At 43.6% G+C, this 20,235-nt stretch overlaps 1 protein-coding gene across 1 annotated transcript; it reads left to right on the forward strand.

Annotated features, from left to right (window-relative positions):
- Nucleotides 1–15,317: 15,317 nt before the first annotated feature.
- LOC113906236 (PRAME family member 27-like) lies at nt 15,318–19,003 on the forward strand. The gene is made up of 3 exons (XM_027564125.1): nt 15,318–15,604; nt 16,191–16,763; nt 18,430–19,003. The coding sequence occupies exons 1-3, from the start codon at nt 15,318–15,320 to the stop codon at nt 19,001–19,003; spliced, it is 1,434 nt and encodes a 477-aa protein (XP_027419926.1).
- Nucleotides 19,004–20,235: the final 1,232 nt, after the last annotated feature.

Here is a 20,235-nt window from a genome sequence, read left to right on the forward strand (position 1 = left end):
GGAAGCATCTGTCTTATGTGTGCCCGTTCACATTCCTGAGTACAATCCTCATTGCAGTAGAAGTGATGAATCAATGCCACATCAGTAAGCCACTGGAGAGCTTTATCTAGTCTGCTAAGATCTAGTACTACCAAAGGAAGAAGCCCACTGTACTCCCAAACTGGGATTCCTGACCTATGTTCTTACAAACCTCATGCTCACTAGCAGCACTTCCATCCATATAGTTTGGAGGCACAGCTACAACAAGGACTCACTATTTCCACTTAGTTCCTAAACATGCTCCTAGCAAGTCTGGGTTCCTGTGACTACCACGCTTGGAGTCTAAGTAAAAGTACATAGTAACAGCATGAATCACAAGTCCATTGAAAGTCTATGATCCAACAGATTAGGTTAGTAGTTCTAATTTCCCAAGCAATCATGAAATGGTCAGAGACCAGGAAAAACCGACCAAGAAAGGAGTTTGGCCCACACGATTTGCCCATTTCTGGTTGCTCCCCTCACAGGACCTTGGGTGTCTCTTGGCATTGGCAGGTTGGTATAAACCCCTGATAAGGCTCCCTTTTGGGGGGCTGCCTTCAGTCATTATGAGGCACCACAAAACCACAGAGCAGGACTCATCACTTGCTTCATGCAGGGCGTGTCATTCATTCACACAACTACACTGAAGAGTTAGTAAAGTAAAGCAGAAAACATGTATACTGAGAAAGCAGAGAGGCTAGTGCTCTGAGTGTTCTTACTTGTCTTGAAGATTCCAGATGAGCCCCCAAGATGAGCCCCCAAGATAACTTACAATTAACGATGGATTCGTGATCTCCGAAGAAGATTTAGCTTCAGGACCAGGGACCAGGCTTGATCACTCAGGGCTCTAGTGTGACAGAAGTTTTTTTACAGAGAAAAGGGACAGAGAAGGTTTCTGACATAGACATCAGAAGTGGGCGGAGAGTGCCCCCTGGCTAGTGTTAGCAAGGGAGTTATATACTTTTTAAATCATTTATTAGAATAAATCAAAAGAATGTCTCAAGATTGTAAAAACTTTACTAGACCCACTCCCACAACATACATTTTAGGATAACAGGATTAGACCTTAACAATAGAAAGGTCCTACCAGACCCACTCCCATAATATACATTTTAAGATATCAGGATTCCTCAGAAGGTTTTCAGGAAGAAGAAACTGTCCTCAAGCAGGATACATTGTTGTTATATAATTCCTAGTTCAGAGTTTAAACTGAGTTGTTTGTTGTCTAATCATCAGTTCTGGGCTTAAAGAAAAACAATATTTTATGTGACTAAGACTAAGGAATGTAGAGAGAGAGAAAAGAAAAAAAAAAAAAAAACCATTTGTCCTTTCCTCCTCCTTGAGAACCCCAGACCCCTTTTTCCTCCTTAGGGACCCCTGTCTTCTTATCAACCTGCCTAGAAATTGACTCTTTCACAGGTTTAGGGAAGAATGGATCATGTATATATATGGCTGAGTCCCTTCCCTGGTCACCTGAAACTATCACATTTGTTAATTGGCTATACTCCAACACAAAATAAAAGGTTCAAAAATAAGAGAATGCATTACAATTTTTTCTTTTATGTCAAATTTTCCTGTTAGAGATGGTCCCACAAAAGGCAGGGATTCTGTCTCTATCGTTCTGTGATTTCCACAACTGAACAAAAAGCCTGGTGTGAAACTAAATGCATCTAACTTGGGTGCATAAAAATAATTAACATCAGTTTACAAAAGAGTTGTGTCCCACTCTTTGTGACCCCGTGGACTGTAGCCCCTGAGGCTCCTCTGTCCATGGAATTCTCCAGGCCAGAATACTGGAGTGGTAGCCATTCCCTTCTCCAGGGGATCTTCACAACCCAGGGATTCAACCCAGGTCTCCCACATTACAGGTGGTTCTTTAACGTCTGAGTCACCTATACCCAAATGTTATTTCCTACTGCAATGCTAATTTGAGGAAATTCAACATTAGTTGTCTACCAATAACATAAAGTGAATAGGGAAGAAATAGCACTGTGCTCAATACATTTGAACAGTAAATTATACATCAAAGTGTAACTATGCAGGAACCTATAGGTCCTTCCCTGGGCAGATACCCCCATGTTCTCCTTTTGCCTCTTATTTGTAGAAAACATTTAGCCTCCTAGGCGTTCCCTGAGTCTCAATGATGAATTTAATCAGAAAATAAGAGGAGGGGAAAGGTGGCCTGCAGAAGTTGTTCCGCTCCAGCTGGTCTGCCATGGAGTTGGCAAGGAGGCGACGGGCACTGAGAGGCTGGCTCAGGTGGCAGTGGAGGCCGCTGTGGATGGACCGGCTCTGCTTGGCGCCAGGGTAGGGCCGCCGCCACCTCCACTTGGTCGCCGGGGAGTCGGTGTCCGGTGGCCCCGATGGGCGGCTCAGGGCGAGCAGCGCTTCAGCTCCTGTCGTCGGGGCCTCGGCCTGGGCCTCCCCTTCAAGTAGGACGTAAGTGGGGACCGGACCGGCTCTCAGAGGGGGGCTGCCTTGGCCTCACTTCAGCGCGTCAACTCAGGAAGAAGCGGCTGCTTTTTTCTTGGTTTGGCTTGGATATTGATGTGACCCAGCTTGACCAGGGTTTCTTTATTTAGAACCCAAAGACATCATTGCTGAAGAAGAAGAGTAAGAAGTGGAAATTCCTAAAAGCATTGGGACGTACCTGACCTCCAGTGTGGCTTATGGGTCCACGGGGATTTGGGATGGCACCTGAAGTTGAAGGACCTGACTCCATGTGGACACAAAGGCAATCTGACTTCATATGCTTTCCCACTCATAACATGCCTGCTTTTATTCAAATGGACAGAGATAAAAATGTCTCCAGTCTCCACACTGTCTTTTGTGACCCGGGAGGTGGAGAGTACAAATTTGAGCAGGATTTTCTCACAGTATGCATTTTTTAGCTTGTATACAATTTATGATAGTTTGTTAAAAATAATACTAATAGCAAGTGGTGGAATCATTTCCATTTCTAATGGAATTTGAATTTCCTTGAGTCAAATTAAGATTAAACACTGATAAGAATTGCCATTTAGATTGTTGTGTAGTTTACTTTTTGCCCAATGAAGATGAGTTAATGAGAATCAGAACCACTAAAAGCATAGCATTTTGTTGTTATTGTGCTGTTGCTGCTGCTGCTAAGTCGCTTCAGTCGTGTCCGACTCTGTGCGACCCCACAGACCGAAGCCCACTAGGCTCCTCTGTCCCTGGGATTCTCCAGGCAAGAACACTGGAGTGGCTTGCCATTTCCTTCTCCAATTCGTGAAAGTGAAAAGTGAAAGTGAAGTCTCTCAATCGTGCTCGACTCTTAGCGACCCCATGGACTGCAGCCTACCAGGCTCCTCTGTCCATGGGATTTTCCAGGCAAAAGTACTGGAGTGGCTTGCCATTGCCTTCTCTGGTTGTTATTGCAGTATGAAATAAATTGTAAAACTATAATAAGCAAAATAAGGAACTACCAGGGAGGAGCAATATCATTGTTTTAAACAATTAAAATTGAAAAAAAAATTTTTAATTAATGTTGTTTTATGTTATGAAATTGTTTCCAATCTTATCTACCACATAATTTTCTTATCCGCCTTGTTTCTTGGCAGTTTTGCTATTTGGAAATATGAGGAAATCTTGTCCAAAGCAATTTTTTTAGGCCTAAGGGCTAGTCAGAGATGGTTGATAGTCAACTCTTCTTTCCCCAAATGCTCTTTGAACTACTGAACATGTTTCCTACCGAAGGGTTGTTTTCCTATTGAACCCAGAGTTTAATCCCTGGGTTGGGAAGATCCCCTGGAGAAGGGAATGGCAACTCACTCCATTATTCTTGCCTGGAGAATTCCATGGATAGAGAAGTTTGGTGGGCTATAGTTCATGGGTCGCAAAGAGTTAGACATGATTGAGTGACTAACACACACACACACACACACACACACACATACACAAGCTTAGTTTGGCAGGAGTCTGAACACTAGAAGAAGTGCCAGAGGGCACTTGATTTTGTTTTCATTCAGTAAGGCTTTGAAGCTAGGTCCTTTGAGGGTGGATGCAGGGGCAGATAAGAGAATTGACAAGAGAATTTGATCTGTAGATCAAAGAGAATTGATCCAGACTCTGATCTTCAGGGTGAAATGTAAATTTCAAATATATTCAGTGACCATGCTTTTAATGCTACCAGCTATTGCAAAGATTCTGCCATTACCTATGTCATTTTTATGCTCCTCTTACTTGAGTGTCATTGTATGGTTGGTGGCTTTGTCTTTTTTCTTTGTCCTCTATCTCCTTTCTCTCATAACTGACTACAACTATTATATAAAATGACATGAGTTTTAAAAGGAAGTTTTTCTTGATTTTTTCTTTATTTTTGGTTTTCAATGGTTTATTTTCTACCAGTGAGTAAATGGGAAGATAGCAGGAGGAGAGGAGGTCCCTGTCTTTTGAGGTCATAGTAGACTCTGGATGATAACTGATAGGTAAAGGAACTAACTATTTCTGGGAGCCTGTAAAGATGCTTTTGGAACATATTTGAAAACCATTCAGGCTGTTACCAGAGGTTGTGTAGTAATCCAAGGAGAAGTGCAGAGTAGATTTTAGATCTCAGGAACTGCCTCCTAGGCTGTTGGGGTTTCACCAGCACTGTCCTTGAAAACTGTATGAAAATTAAATGCCTAATAAATCCTGTTTGTTCATTGGGAGTGACTATTATTTAATAAACCACAGTGAAGTAATTCTAATAAAAAAAGAAAAAGAAAATAAGAGAAAGTGGGGAAACAGTCAAGTGAGACAAATAATAATAGGCTAGCCATTAACCACGGAGAAGGCAATGGCACCCCACTCCAGTACTCTTGCCTGGAAAATCCCATGGACGGAGGAGCCTGGTAGGCTGCGGTCCATGGGGTCGCTAAGAGTTGGACACAACTGAGTGACTTCACTTTCACTTTTCACTTTCATGCATTGGAGAAGGAAATGGCAACCCACTCCAGTGTTCTTGCTTGGAGAATCCCAGGGACAGGGGAGCCTGGTGGGCTGCCGTCTATGGGGTCACACAGAGTCGGACACGACTGAAGTGACTTAGCAGAAGTAGCAGCCATTAACCAAATTAAAAGGCCTCTAAAACCTTTCGATGTGGAATCAAAGTGGCAGAATAAGGGGATATGGAGCACACCTCTCCCCACAAGTACATCAAGAATACATCTGCAAATAAAACAGTTCTCACAGAGCACCTGTTGAACACTAGTAGAATACCTTGAGAACTTAAAAGAACTAGAAAGATACCCTGGCAAGCAGGTAGGATGAAAGAAAGATAAAAGAAAAGAGAAAACAGAATGGGACCTACATCCATGGGATGAAGGAGTGGAAGGAGAGGAGAGGGTCCCACACCTGGGAAAGACCCCTCGATGGTTGGGAGACCAGCTAGGACAGGAGGGGAGCCTCGGAGGCTCAGAGGATAGTGCAGAAGCACATCTGTGGCAGGCAGGACAGAGTGAGATGTACACTGACGGTCCACGCCGCAGTGCTTCCTGCCCCAGCCTGAGGGCATGTCTGCTGTAGGTGTGCCCCTGCCCACCTGGGAAGTACACGTGGACAACTGCTCCATCAGCCTCTGCAGCAGACACCGGTGGGAGGACGACACAGAGAGGTGGGGCTGAAGCCACAGCTGAGCCCCAGGAGTTGTGCAACAAAGGAAGAAGAGCTGAAACCTCTCCTTGTGATGTTATTCATGGATTTACACCCCAGTTGCCAGCTTTGTAAACTCAGTGCCTGTGGAACATCAGAATGAATGAGCACTCCTGTAGCTGAGACAGGTCTAGCTTTAGCAGCTGTAGGCTTTCGGCACATACCCATTGGGATTGGCCCAGGACAGAATCACAGCTGCCACCTTAGCTCCCACAGTAGGGGGATGATTCAGGTGAATGATTCCTGAAGTTCTGGGACCTGACTTTAAGCAGGTGGCTTGGTGAAAACAACACCTGAGATACACCAGGACCAGTTGCCAGCATTCCCCTAATTAAGGTGGGGCTGAAAGCTGTTCCAATAGCAGTGTAATTTCTGAGTTAGCCAATGGATGAAAAGTGATGCAGCAGAGTACACTCACAGGTAAACAGCTCCAGAGGAGGAAGACGTGGTGGCTTCCCTCTCAGTGGGAGTGCTCCAGTCACACCTAACTCACACAGCAGATCACAAACACAGCTCAGAAGAAGATCTGAGGGTCTCTACTCAAACATCACTTCATGGGAAATAGATGGGGAAACAGTGGAAACAGTGTCAGACTTTATTTTGGGGGGCTCCAAAATCACAGCAGATGGTGATTACAGCCATGAAATTAAAAGACGCTTACTCCTTGGAAGAAAAGTTATGACCAAACTAGATAGCATATTGAAAAGCAGAGACATTGCTTTGTCAACAAAGGTCCATCTAGTCAAGGCTATGGTTTTTCCAGTAGTCATGTATGGATGCGAGAGTTGGACTTTGAAGAAAGCTGAGCACCGAAGAATTGATGCTTTTGAACTGTGGTGTTGGAGAAGACTCTTGAGAGTCCCTTGGACTGCAAGGAGATCCAACCAGTCAATTCTAAAGGAGATCAGCCCTGGGCTTTCTTTGGAAGGAATGATGCTAAAGCTGAAACTCCAGTACTTTGGCCACCTCATGCGAAGAGTTAACTCATTGGAAAAGACTCTGATGCTGGGAGGGATTGGGGGCAGGAGGAGAAGGGGACGACAGGATGAGATGGCTGGATGGCATCACTGACTTGATGGACGTGAGTTTGAGTGAACTCCGGGAGATGGTGATGGACAGGGAGGCCTGGTGTGCTGCGATTCATGGGGTTGCAAAGAGTCAGACCCGACTGAGTGACTGAACTGAACTGAACTGAAGTGAACTCAAACAACTAGAGAGCAAACTCTGCCCCTGACAGGGCAGTGACAACCCCAGAGCAAGGGGGCAGTTCTGCTTAATATCCAGTGCAGGCTCAGGTCACCATGACCTCAGTCACACTTCTTTTCAATAGGATAATGGCCTTCATACACAGAGGAAAGAGGAGGCAGATATACATACTAAAAACAGCTTTTGCACGAAAAAATATTAAACCCACACAGTCTACACAGTGACATTGCCACATTAAAAAAAAAAAAAAAAAAAAAGCCCTCCAAGACAATATGAGGGACAAGAATCAAGAGTTCTTACTGGCAGAACATTTGGCTTTGAGTGCCAGTGGCACCTGAGTGCAGGAGCACAACAGGGCTTGGAGAAACTGATTCTCCTCTCTTGGGGGATGCACATAAGAACTCACAAGAACTGTGACACAGCACATAGTAATACCTCCATAAGAATCAGGGTAGACCTAACTAGGGCACTTGGAGATCTGCTGGGTGAGTACAGGTTGTCAGTAGCTCACTGTGGGGACAAGAACACAGGCAGCGGAGGACCCAGAGAGTATCAGTTGGCATGAGCTCTCCCAGAGGTCCCCATTTTGGCCCCAAGCCTTGGCCCCACCCAATAGACTGTAACAATGGACTGGCTCAAAATTTGGAAAGGAGTATGTCAAGACTGTATAAGAGGGCCCTGCTTATTTAACTTATATGCAGAGTACATCATGCAAAATGCCAGGCTGGATGAATCACAAGCTGGAGTCATGATTGCCAGGAGAAATATCAACAACTTCAGATATGCAAATAATACCACCCTAATGGCAGAATGTGAAGAACAACTAAAGAGCCTCTTGATGAAGGTAAAAGAAGAGAGTGAAAAAGCTGGCTTAAAATTCAGCATTCAAAAAACTAACATCATGGCATCTGATTCCATTACTTCATGGCAAATAGATGGTGAAAAAGTAAAAACAGTGACAAATTTTCTTTTCTTGGGCTCCAAAATCACTGAAGTCGATGACTGCAGCCATGAAATTAAAACACACTTGCTCCTTGGAAGAAAAGCTATAACAGATTGAGACAGCATATTAAAAAGCAGAGACATCACTTTGTCAACAAAGGTCTGTCTAGTGTCTATTCAAAGCCATGGTTTTTTCAGTAGTCATGTACAGATGTGAGAGTTGAACCATAAGGAAGGCTGAGCACCAAAGAATTGATGCTTTCAAACTGTGGTGCTGGAGAAGACTAGAGAGTCCCTTGGACAGCAAGGAGATCAAACCAGTCAATCCTAAAGGAAATCAACTCTTAATATTCATTGGAGGGACTGATGTGGAAGCTCAAGATTCAATACTTTGGCCACCTCATGTGAAGAGCCAGCTCATTGGAAAAGACACCTATGCTGGGAAAGATTGAGGACAGGAGAAGCGGGTAACAGAGGATGAGATGGTTGGATGGCATCCCAGATTCAATGGACATGTGTTTGAGCAAACTCTGGGATATAGTGAAGGACAGAGAAACCTGGCATACTGCAGTCCATGTGATCTCAAAGAGTCAGACAGGACTTAGTGACTGAACAACAAGGAGAGCTGGAATACCTCAAGCCAAACAACCAGAAAGATGGGAACACAGCCCCACCCATCAGCAAACAAGCAGCCTAAAGACATGAGCTCACAGCTACCTCAAAACATGGTCCTTCACATGGTCCTTCACATCAGAGGAAAGAGATCCAACTTCACCTACCAGAGGGCAAGAATCAGTCCTCCCCCACCTCCCTGCAGAAGTCCCTGGACCAACCTCACCCTTGAAGAGGCAGACACCATAAGCAAGAGGAACTACAATCCCACAGTTTTCAGAAAGGAGACCATGAACACAGAAAGTTAAACAAAATGAAACAACAGAGAAATATACTGCAAATGAAGTTACAAAATAAAACTCACAAGAGGAACTAAATGAAGAGGAGATCAGATCAGTCACTCAGTCGTGTCCGACTCTTTTCAACCTCATGAATCACAGCACGCCAGGCCTCCCTGTCCATCACCAACTCCCGGAGTTCACTCAGACTCACGTCCAACAAGTCAGTGATGCCATCCAGCCATCTCATCCTCTGTCATCCCCTTCTCCTCTTGCCCCCAATCCCTCCCAGCATCAGAGTCTTTTCCAATGAGTCAACTCTTCGAATGAGGTGGCCAAAGTACTGGAGTTTCAGCTTCAGCATCATTCCTTCCAAAGAAATCCCAGGGCTGATCTCCTTCAGAATGGACTGGTTGGATCTCCTTGCAGTCCAAGGGACTCTCAAGAGTCTTCTCCAATACCACAGTTCAAAAGCATCAATTCTTCGGTGCTCAGCCTTCTTCACAGTCCAATTCTCACATCCATACATGACCACAGGAAAAACCATAGCCTTGACTAGACGAACCTTTGTTGGCAATAGTCAACTTGAAAAAGAATGTACAGTAATGATTGTAAAGATGACCCAAAATCTCAGAAAAAGAATGGAGGCATAGATCAAGAAGAAACAAGAAATGTTTAACAAGGAGCTAAAAGATTTAAAGCACACACTGAGATAACAATGTAATAAGTGAAATGAAAAAATACACTAGAAGAAGTCTGTTACCTAAGAGTAACTTAGGCAGAAGTATGAATAAGTAAGCTAGAAGACAGAAAGGTGGAAATCACTGCCACAGAAGAGAATAAAGAAAAAAGAATAAAAGGAAAAGAGGACAAAGACAATGTTGACCTCTGGGACTTAATTAAATGGACCAACATTCGCATTATTGGGGTCCCAGTAGAGGAAGGAAAAGAGAAAGTTCCTGAGAAAGTATTTGAAGAGATTATAACTGAAAACTTCACTAACATGAGAAGTGAAATACTCACTAAAGTCCAGGAATCACAGAGTCCCATACAGTAGGAAACCAAGGAAGAATGTGGCAACATATATTAGTAAAACTGAAAAAAAAATTAAAGACAAAGAAAAGATATTAAAAGCAACAAACAGCACACAAAGGAATCACCATAAGGTTATCAGCTGATTTTTAGCAGAAACTCTGCAGGTCAGAAGGGAGTGGCATATGTTTCAAGTGATGAAAGGGAAAAACCTGCAACCAAGAATGCTCTAATCAAGACTTTCATACAGATTTCATGGAGAAACCAAAAGCTTTACATTGAAGCAAAAGCTGAAAGAATTCAGCAGCACCAAACCAGCTGTTCAAAACAAATGCTAAAGGAACTCCTCTAGGTGAGAAAGGGACCAGTAACTTACACTTGATCTTAGCCAAAAGGCCGAGAAGCAATGGACCAATAACTTAAAACAAACTTGTATATATAGACTTCAGAATCTCATGAGACCTGCAAACTAAAAAGCTACAAAAGATACACAAACAAAAAAAGAAAAAGCAATCCAAACACAACACTAAAGATAGGCAGCAAATCAAATCACAAGAGCAGAAAACAGAAGAGGAAGGGAAGAAAAAAATCCAACAAAAACAAATCAAAAACAATTAAAAAATTGTTAATAGGAACACACATACCAATAATTACTTTACATATAAATGGATTCAATTCTCCAATCAAAAGACATAGATTGGCTGAATGAATACAAAAACAGGGCCCATATATATGCTGTCTACAAGAGATCCACTTCAGACCTAGGGACAAATACAGACTAGAAAGTAAGGGGATAGAATTAGACTATGCAACAGGCTTTTTTTAAGCCACAGTAATGATACTCACATCAGAGAATAAAGACTGTTACAAGAACAAGGAAGGACACTACATAATGATAAGCGATCAACCTAAGAAGAAGGTATAACAATTGCAAATATATATGCACCAAAAATGGGAGTACCTCAATATATAAGGCAAAGACTAAGAGCCATAAAAGAGGATATAAACAGCAATACAATAATAGTGGGAACTTTAACAGCGGACAGATAACAATGGACAGATCATCCAGGGAGAAAATCAATAAGGAAACACATGCCTTAAATGGCACATTAGACAAGACGAACTTGAAATTTGTGGAACATTCCCTCCAAAAGCAACAGAATACAGTTTCTTCTCAAGTTCATATGGAACATTCTTCAGGATAGATAACATCTTTGGGCACAAATCAAGCCTTGGTTAACTGAAGAAAATTGAAATCATATTAAGCATCTTTTAAGATCATATTGCAATGATATTAGAAATCAAATACAGGGGAAAACGGAAAAAAAAAAAAAAAAGAAGCACAAACACGTAGAGACTAAACAATACATTACAAAACAACCAATTGATCACCAAAAAAATCAGAGAGGATACTTAAAAAAAACCTAGAGACAATGACCTTTAAATCACAATGATCTAAAGCAATGCAATGTAGCAAGAGCAGTTCTAAGAGACACATTTATAGCAACACAACCTAACCTGAGGAAACAAGACAAATGTCAAATAAACAACCTTACCTTAAACTTGAAGCAACTAGAAAGAGAAGAACAAGCAAACCCCAAAGTTAGTAGAAGTAAAAATCAGATAAAGATCATATCAGATCACAAATAAACGAAACGGAGATGAAGAAAACAATAAAAGAGATCAATGAAACTAAAAGCTGATTTTTTGAAAAACTGATAAACCTTTATTTAGCCAGATTCATCAAGAAAAAAGCCAATAGGACTCAAATCTATGAAATTAGAAATGATAAAGTAGAAGTTACAACTGACACCACAGAAATGGACAGAATTAAGAGACTCCTGAAAGCAACTATAAGCCAATAAAATGGACAACCTAGAAGAAATGGACAAATTCTTAGAAAGGTACAACCATCCAAGACTACACAAAGATAGAAATGGAAAATATAAACAGCCAAATCATAAGTACTATAATTGAAACTGTGGCTTTAAAGCGTCCAAAAAACAGAAGTCCAGGACCAGATGGCTTTATAGGCAAATGCTACCATGACTTAACCCCGCATATCACCACTTAACCAAGCACATCACCAGTTGCATTACTCTTGCTCCCTGAATAGCCTCATGATCTGCTGTGTTTCTGATACCACACCTAAGTGACAACTTGATATAGATAAGTTTATGATGCTTTCTTTGGGAATGATTCAGTTCAGTTCAGTCGCTCAGTCATGTCCATCTCTTTGCGACCCCATGGACTGCAGCACGCTGGGCTTCCCTATCCATCACCAACTCCTGGAACCTATTCAAACTCATGTCCATTGAGTCGGTGATGCCATCCAATCATGTCATCCTCTGTTGTCCCCTTCCTCTCCTGTCTTCAATCTTTCCCAGCATCAGGGTATTTTCCAATGAGTCAGTTCTTCGAATCAGGTAGCTAAAATTCTGAAGTTTCAGCTTCAGCATCAGTCCTTCCAATGAATATTCAGGGATGATTTCCTTTAAGATTGACTGATTGGATCTCCTTGCAGTCCAAGGGACTCTCAAGAGTCTTCTCCAACACCACAGTTAAAAAGCATTAATTCTTCAGTGCTCAGTTTTATTCATAGTCCAACTCTCACATCCGTACATGACTAGGAAAAACCATAGCTTTGACTAGACAGACCTTTGTTGGCAAAGCAATGTCTCTCCTTTTTGATATGCTGTCTAGGCTGGTCATGGCCTTTCTTCCAAGAAGCAATCATCTTTTAATTTCATGATGCAGTCACCATCTGCAGTGATTTTGAAGCCCCCAAAAATAGTCTCTCAATGTTTCCATTATTTCCCCATCTATTTGCCATGAAGTGATGGGACTGGATGCCATGATCTTAGTTTTCTGAATGTTGAGTTTTAAGCCAGCTTTTTCACTCTCCTCTTTCACTTTCATCAAGAGGCTTTTTAGTGTTTCTTCGCTTTCTGCCATAAGAATGGTGTCATCTGCATATCTGAGGTTATTGATATTTCTCCCGGCAATCTTGATTCCAGCTTGTGCTTCATCCAGCTCTGCATTTCACGTGATGTACTCTGCATGTAAGTTAAATAAGCAGGGTGATAATATACAGCCTTGATGTACTCCTTTCCCAATTTGGAACTAGTCTGTTGTTCCATGTCCAGTTCTAACTGTTGCTTCTTGACTGCCATACAAATTTCTCAGGAGGCAGGACAGGTGGTCTGGTATTCCCATCTCTTTAAGAATTTTCCAGTTTGTTGTGATCCACACAGTCAAAGGCTTTGGCATAGTCGATAAAGCAGAAGCAGATGTTTTTTGGAACTCTTGTTTTTTTGATGATCCAGTGGATGTTGGCAATCTGATCTGTGCTTCCTCTGCCTTTTCTAAATCCAGCTTGAACATCTGGAAGTTCACAGTTCACATACTGTTGAAACCTGGCTTGGAGAATTTTGAGGATTACTTTGCTAGCATGTGAGATGAGTGCAATTGTGCAGTAGTTTGAACATTCTTTGGCATTGCCTTTCTTTGGGATTGGAATGGAAACTGACCTTTTCCCATCCTGTGGCCACTGCTGAGTTTTCCAAATTTGCTGGCATGTTGAGTGCAGCACTTTCACAGCATCATCTTTTATGATTTGAAATAGTTCAACTGGAATTCCATCACCTCCTCTAGCTTTGTTCATAGTGATGCTTCCTAAGGCCTACTTGACTTCGCATTCCAGGATGTCTGGCCCTAGGTGAGTGATCGCACCATTGTAGTTATCTGGGTCATGAAGATCTTTTTTGTATAGTTCTTCTCTGTATTCTTGCCACCTCTTCTTAATATCTATTTGAAGCTGTTTTAATTCTGGAACATTTTTATTATTTTGACCAAATACCCTCCCAAACTGATGTTTTCTAATTTCCCATCCAATATCTGGAAACAATTTCTTCCTTGTCTCACACCCTTGGCTATAACACACCCTAATAGTAAAACTCAATCAATGTTCCTGGAGTGAATCAATGGTTGAGTCTGTGGCTCTCCTCCCCTCATTTAAACTCTCCTGAATGATATTGGATTCAATCAATTCAACTGGTTATAGGCAAAAACCCAATCAGGATTAATCTGATGGACAGTCTGGAATCTAATCAGGCACCACTTTCTGGTTGGCTGTTTGTAGTTGGGCAAGGGGGAAGATGTTATTAAAAAGGCCTTTAAAAGTCTCAGGCACCAAAGAAAAGATGCAGAAACTTTGCCTTCTGGAATTACTATCTGGGATCTCATCCAGTCTTAGGACTGAGCCCATCCTGACAACCACATCAGAGTTGGTAAGTTACTGACCTTAGTTAAGGACTCTCTTACCTTATCTATGGTCAGTGGTCTTGAATTGTGTCATATAGCTCAGGATGGCAGGGAGAGATTTTTTTAGTTAGTCTTTATCCATGTTTTTGTTTTTGTTTTTGTTTTTTGGCGTTGCTATGTCTCCATTAGCTTCATTTGCTCGGGTTTTCTCTGGTTGCACCTAGCAAGGGTTACTCTTGATTGCAGCGCACAAGCTTTTCAGTGCATTGGCTTCTCTTATTTCAGAGCATAGGCTGTAGATGCATGGGCTTCAGTAACTGCAGCATGTGGGCTTGGTAGTTATGGCACACTGACTCAGTTGCTCTGCAGCATGTGGAATTTTCTTGGACTAGGGATCGAACCCATGTCTCTGTATTGGCAGATGGATCCCCATCTGCTGCACCTTGTTAGTGGTAAAGAACCTGCCTGCCAATGCAGGAGACATAATGAGATGAGGGTTCAATCCCTGTGTTGGGAAGACCGTCTGTGTTGCCGTCTATGCTGCTGCTAAGTCGCTTCAGTCATGTCTGACTCTCTGCAACCCCATAGATAGCAGCCCACCAGGCTCCCCCATCCCTGGGATTCTCCAGGCAAGAACACTGGAGTGGGTTGCCATTTCCTTCTCCGATGCGTGAAAGTGAAGTCACTCAGTCGTGTCCGACTCTTCGCAACCCCATGGACTGCAGCCCACCAGGCTCCTCCGTCCATGGGATTTTCCAGGCAAGAGTGCTGGCGTGGGGTGCCATTGCCCTCTCCAGGGCTGCCGTCTATGGGGTCGCCCAAAGTCAGACATGACTGAAGCGACTTAGCAGCAGCAGCAGCAGCAGCAGGACCCTAAGAAAGTGTTAAAGTTTTCACCAAAATAATTAGGGTCAGCCTTCAGGCTTGGGGTATCCACTTCCCAGTTCATCATAATAAAGCAAAGCAGTGAATGGAAATTGATGGGCAAGTGTTTGGGCTTCTTCCTCCTTAGTACTTATGAAATTCTTGCTCTGGTCCCTGTAGAAGCAGCATTATGGATTTTCACCCATGAAAACTAGAGTAAAATTCTGGTAAACTGGGGGTCTTCTGGGCTTCCTTCGTGGCTCAGATGGTAAAGAATCTGCCTGTAATGCTGGACACCAATGTTTGATCCCTGAGTTTTCCAGCCCCATGGGAGCAGTGGATATGGCTATGAGTTGGTTCCTCTGAAGAATGGGAATACCAGTGAAAGGGTGCTCATGCTTGCCTTCTTTCCTGCAAGTTTCCACAGGATTCTTTTTGAGCAGAGTCAGAATGAGTATCTGGAATCCACCCAGACTCCTGGACCAAGCGGTGTTGAGCCTGCTGAGGGATGAGGCCTTGGCCATTTCTGCTCTGGAGTATCTGCCCATCGAGCTCTTCCCCCCACTCTTCATGGAAGCCTTCTATGGGAGTTGCAGAGAGACACTGAAGGCCATGGTGCAAGCTTGGCCCTTTGTCCGCCTGCCTCTGGGGGGACTGATGGAGATGCCTCACCTGGGAACCTTACAAGCAATGCTGGATGGACTTGATGTCCTGCTTTCCCAGAAGGATCAACCCAGGTGAGTCTGATTGAAGTAGACTGGTAGAGTCAGGGGAGTCTTTGAAGAGACAGCTGAGGTCAGAGTGTGAATGGCCAAGGGATAGACCAGAGGCTTCTGATGATGCCAATGAGGAAGTACAGAGACTTAGCCATTGCTGAACACACTCTGGGAAATGTTTTCAGGAAGTGTAGGAGTGCCTAAGATGCAAGGGAACCTGAAAGTACACTTTCTGCCTCCTTCTGCTGCTGCTGCTACTAAGTTGCTTCAGTCGTGTCTGACTCTGTGCGACCCCATAGACAGAAGCCCACCAGGCTCCTCCATCCATGGGATTTTCCAAGCAAGAGTACTGGAGTGGGGTGCCATTGCCTTCTCTGCTGCCTCCTTCTGGTGATGCTTAAGGAAGGTGTAGAAGTGGATAAAAGGAAAGATGGAAGGGGAAGAGGAGATGCAGGAAACTGAGGCAGAGAGGGAAGAAGAGGGAAATGTCGAGAATGTGAAGTAAAAGCTCAGGTGGGATGTCTGAGTATCGCCTAAATTCTGAGGCTGTGGTTTTATTTTGGTGGATCTTGAAACCATCTCTACCAATCTACTCTTCCCCCCACAGGAGGTGCAAACTGCAAGTGCTGGATTTAAGAAATACTGGCCAGGACTTCTGGAGAATGTGGTCTGGATCCAGTGTCCAGGTGTCCTCAAGCTCATTAGAAGAACCAGTGGCTAAGAAGAGGCCAAGGACACATCAGACTTTGGGTCCCTTGGAGGTGTTCATAGAACTTCACATCAATGGAAGGACCATGGATGGATTCCTCACCTACCTCATGAGATGGGTGGAGGAGAGGAAAGCTTCCATACACCTGTGCTGTAAGAAACTAAAGATAGAGTCAATGCCCAGAGACAATATTATGAAGATCCTGAGTATGGTGCAGCTGGACTGTGTTGAGGAGGTGCGAGTACATTGTACCTGGCGGCTGTCCAGCCTGGCTGTGTTTGCTCCTCTCCTGGGCCAGATGAGCAATATGCAGAGACTCCTTCTCTCTCACACAGACATATCCACACTTGAAGATCAGGAGGAGCAGCATGTTGTCCAAATTACTTCTCAGTTCCTCAGGCTGCACTACCTCCAGGATCTCTTTCTGGAATCTGCCTTCTTCCTGGAAGGATGCCTGGACCAGATGCTCAGGTGAGTGTGCACCACTGGCCAGGTAACAGTGAACACAACTCACCACCCCCCTCCCCTCCAGGCACAGAACTCGGTTTCCCTGGTATCTGAGTTGGGGAAGCTTGCACTCTTAGAGCCCAGGGGCCAGGGCAGGGAAAACAGGATAGGGTATCAAAGGAGAATTTCCCTAGAATTTTCGTGCTGTTGTTCAGTCGTTCAGTCATGTACAACTCTTTGTGACCCCATGGACTGCAGCACACCATGCTTCCCTGTCCTTCACTATCTCCTGGAGTTTGCTCAAACTCATGTCCATTAGGTTGATGATGCCATCCAACCATTTCAACCTCTGTCACCCCCTTCTCCTCAAAATTTTCATAGCCCTCCAAATTACAGGAGGGCTATAAGATATAGGCTTGCAGTATTTCTTTATCTACATCAGAAGAAAGGTCGGGGTAGGGGGACATGCAGAGGTTGAGGCACAGTGGCTGGCAAAGTTTAGAAGCAAGGAGCAAAAGCTCCTACTTGATATTTTGTGCCTAGCCCCTGGGGAAAGAGTTCAGGCACCCTAGGAGGGGAATGACAAACCCCTGCCACAGAAGCCTCAGGTGCACTGACTGGGAGAAGGTGCTAAAGGGTCAAGAACGCAGGCCATGCACAGACTATTAAAAAAAAAAGCAACACTTTATTTATTGGTCAAAAAAAACAAAAACCCAAAACCCTCTAGAATGTCAAGCATACTATCTCCTTTGCTGTTCTGTTCTGAACTGTGGTATCACATAACCACCCAAATCAAGGTAGGTGTTCAAGCTGGATAGAGGCTCTGGAAAGGGACACCTTGTAGGTAGCTCTATAGACTAAGCTTTAGGATCTAGTGGTTGGGTATATGATTTCTTCCTTAAGAAGGGATATCTTAATTTAGATGACTTGAAAATAGGTAAGAGAAGGGGAAATTAAAGAGGGAAAACTCCATGTTTGAACATTTCTAAACCAAAGCTCTGTGCTTAACACTTTTGTGATCACAACAAGCCTGTCTCAAATTCCCTGTCTGTAAAAGGCTTTTTGCTCCAGATAAGATAATTGATATATGGGAAATGCATGATTCTGGAGGTGATAGTAGTAGAATAGGAGCCAAAGGGATCATAAAAGCTGGTAGATGGCTTGCAGCTAATGCAGGGATGTGAGACCCTGCAAAGTGCCATCTTCATGGGATGTTGTGAGGCCTTGCCCAGACTGGTCCTCTATGCATGTCACCCAGAAACCTCACCTGGCTTCTGGGTATGCCTGGGGCCCAGGCATGGGTGGAAGGAAGTCTGAGTAGGAAGCATTTTAAGTATGTCTCTTACTATTAACATTCAGTGATGCCCATTGTTGATTGAGACAAGATGTCGGGCTCTGCTGTGAGCTTGTTCTAGTCCATTCTATGATCTTCATTCATACTCATAAGGAAGCGGAATGTGTTTTACTCTACTACATAGATGAGGAAAGAGAGTTTTCCAGGTTCTGTGAACTTGATCCAGACATACTGTGAATGTTAAAGGACTCAGGCTTAAATGAGACTGGGAATTCTGGGTAATGATCATTATCAGACGGACAGACCACCCTTGGCCTTTAGCAAATTTCTTGTCTCTCACCTTGAGGTCACCTTCCACCCCAGTTTTTAAGACATTATAATTCTACTTCTCCCCAGGTGCCTGACAAACCCCTTGGACACCCTTGGAATAACTCACTGCCTCCTTACGAATTCAGACTTGATCCATCTTTCCCAGTGTCCGAATATCAGTCAGCTAAAGGGCCTGGATCTGAGTGGTGTCACCCTGACCTACTCTAGTCCTGAGCTCCTTCCAGGTCTGCTGGAGAAAGTTGCAGCCACCCTCCAGGAACTGTACTTAGATCAGTGTGGGATCATGGATTCGCAACTTGAGGCCATCCTGCCTGCCCTGAGCCACTGTTTCCAGCTTAATTTCTTTAGCATACGTGGAAACTTCCTCTCCATGGCCATCATGGATAAGATGCTTCGACACACCTCGGCGCTGCCCAGTTTATGTCAAGAACTGTACCCTGTCCCTCAGGAGAGTTTCAGCTCTCTGGGAATCCTCCAAATGGGGAGACTTGCTCAGTGTCGAGCTGAACTGCTTGAGATTCTGAAGGACTTGGGACGTCCCAGGACCATCTGGATTAGTTCCAGCCCCTGTCCTCACTGTGGAGAGGACACATTCGATCATCCTGAGCCCATCACATATGGCAGTAACACCTCTGCCTAGTTGGGTGCATCGATCAGAAGCTTTCTTCTGAGCATTTGGAAACTGAAATCTATATTACTGGTACTTTGTGAAGGGAAAAGAGACCCATGGTTTCAGACATTTGCTCAGTGTGAATGTAAAAAGGGAAAGTGATCCTGCAGGGGTGCAGGACTGCAGAGGGAATAGCTGATGCTGAGCAGTAATGGAATTTGTGTACATGTGTCCTACAGAGTAAGAATTATAAACCTAAACTTCTGAAGGTGGATTCAAGCTTGTGACCCACATGTTGGAGCTATCCCTGGGTAGATGATTGTAAAGAAATAATCAGAAATAAAGAGACGCTCAGTGTAAACCAACTGCTGCCCTCCATGTATCATCTTTTTTTTTTCCCTCACTTTACATTGCAGGAATCTCCAGATGCAGATTAAAAAAAAATTCAGAGTTTCTGAAACTACCATTTTCACCCATTCTTTATTCTGTCTGAGGCATATCTCCAGAGTTTGCTCAGATTCATGTCCACTGATTCAGTGATGCTATTTAGCCATCTCATCCTCTTCCACCACCTTCCCCTTTTCCCTTCAGTCTTTCCCAGCATCAGAGTCTTTTTCCAATAAGTCAGCTCTTCACAACAGGTGGCCAGAGAATTGGAGCTTCAGCTTCAGCATCAGTCCTTCCAATGAATGTTCAGGGTTGATTTCCTTTAGGATTGACTTGTTTGATCTCCTTGAAATTCAAGGGACTCTCAAGAGTCTTCTTCAGCACCACAGTTTGAAAGCATCAGTTCTTTGGTGCTCAACCTTCTTTATGGTCCAACTCTCACATCAATACATGACTACTGGAAAAACCATAGCTTTGACTATACAGACCCTTGTTGTCAAAGTGATGTCTCTGCTTTTTAATACCCTGTCCTAGTTTGCCATAGCTTTCTTTCCAAGGAGCAAGTGTCTTTTAATTTCATGGCTGTAGTCACTGTACACAGTGATTTTGGAGCCCAAGAAAATAAAGTCTGTCAGTGTTTCCACTTTTTCCCCATCTATTTGCATGATGTGATGGAACCTGATGCTATGATCTTAGTTTTTTGAATGTTGAGACTTAAGGGACATCTCTTACCTCCTTACATATTCCTATGTTTGTTCAATGGCTAATACATACAAGGGTGAACATACCCAGTGTCCAATAAGCCATTAGAAAGAAGATTTCTTTGCAGGGCCCTGATTGCTGACTCACACCATGACCTTAGACATGAGTAGTCC

The sequence above is a fragment of the Bos indicus x Bos taurus genome, chromosome 16 (genome assembly GCF_003369695.1).
Source record: "Bos indicus x Bos taurus breed Angus x Brahman F1 hybrid chromosome 16, Bos_hybrid_MaternalHap_v2.0, whole genome shotgun sequence".
Lineage (NCBI taxonomy): Eukaryota > Metazoa > Chordata > Mammalia > Artiodactyla > Bovidae > Bos > Bos indicus x Bos taurus.

What these genes read in the sequence shown, in the direction of transcription:
- LOC113906236 (XM_027564125.1), top strand. Translation starts at nt 15,318, where the DNA reads ATGAGTATCTGGAATCCACCCAGACTCCTGGACCAAGCGGTGTTGAGC. An exon ending in TCCCAGAAGGATCAACCCAG is followed by an intron (nt 15,605 to 16,190) that starts GTGAGTCTGATT and finishes TTCCCCCCACAG; the next exon opens with GAGGTGCAAACTGCAAGTGC. An exon ending in TGCCTGGACCAGATGCTCAG is followed by an intron (nt 16,764 to 18,429) that starts GTGAGTGTGCAC and finishes ACTTCTCCCCAG; the next exon opens with GTGCCTGACAAACCCCTTGG.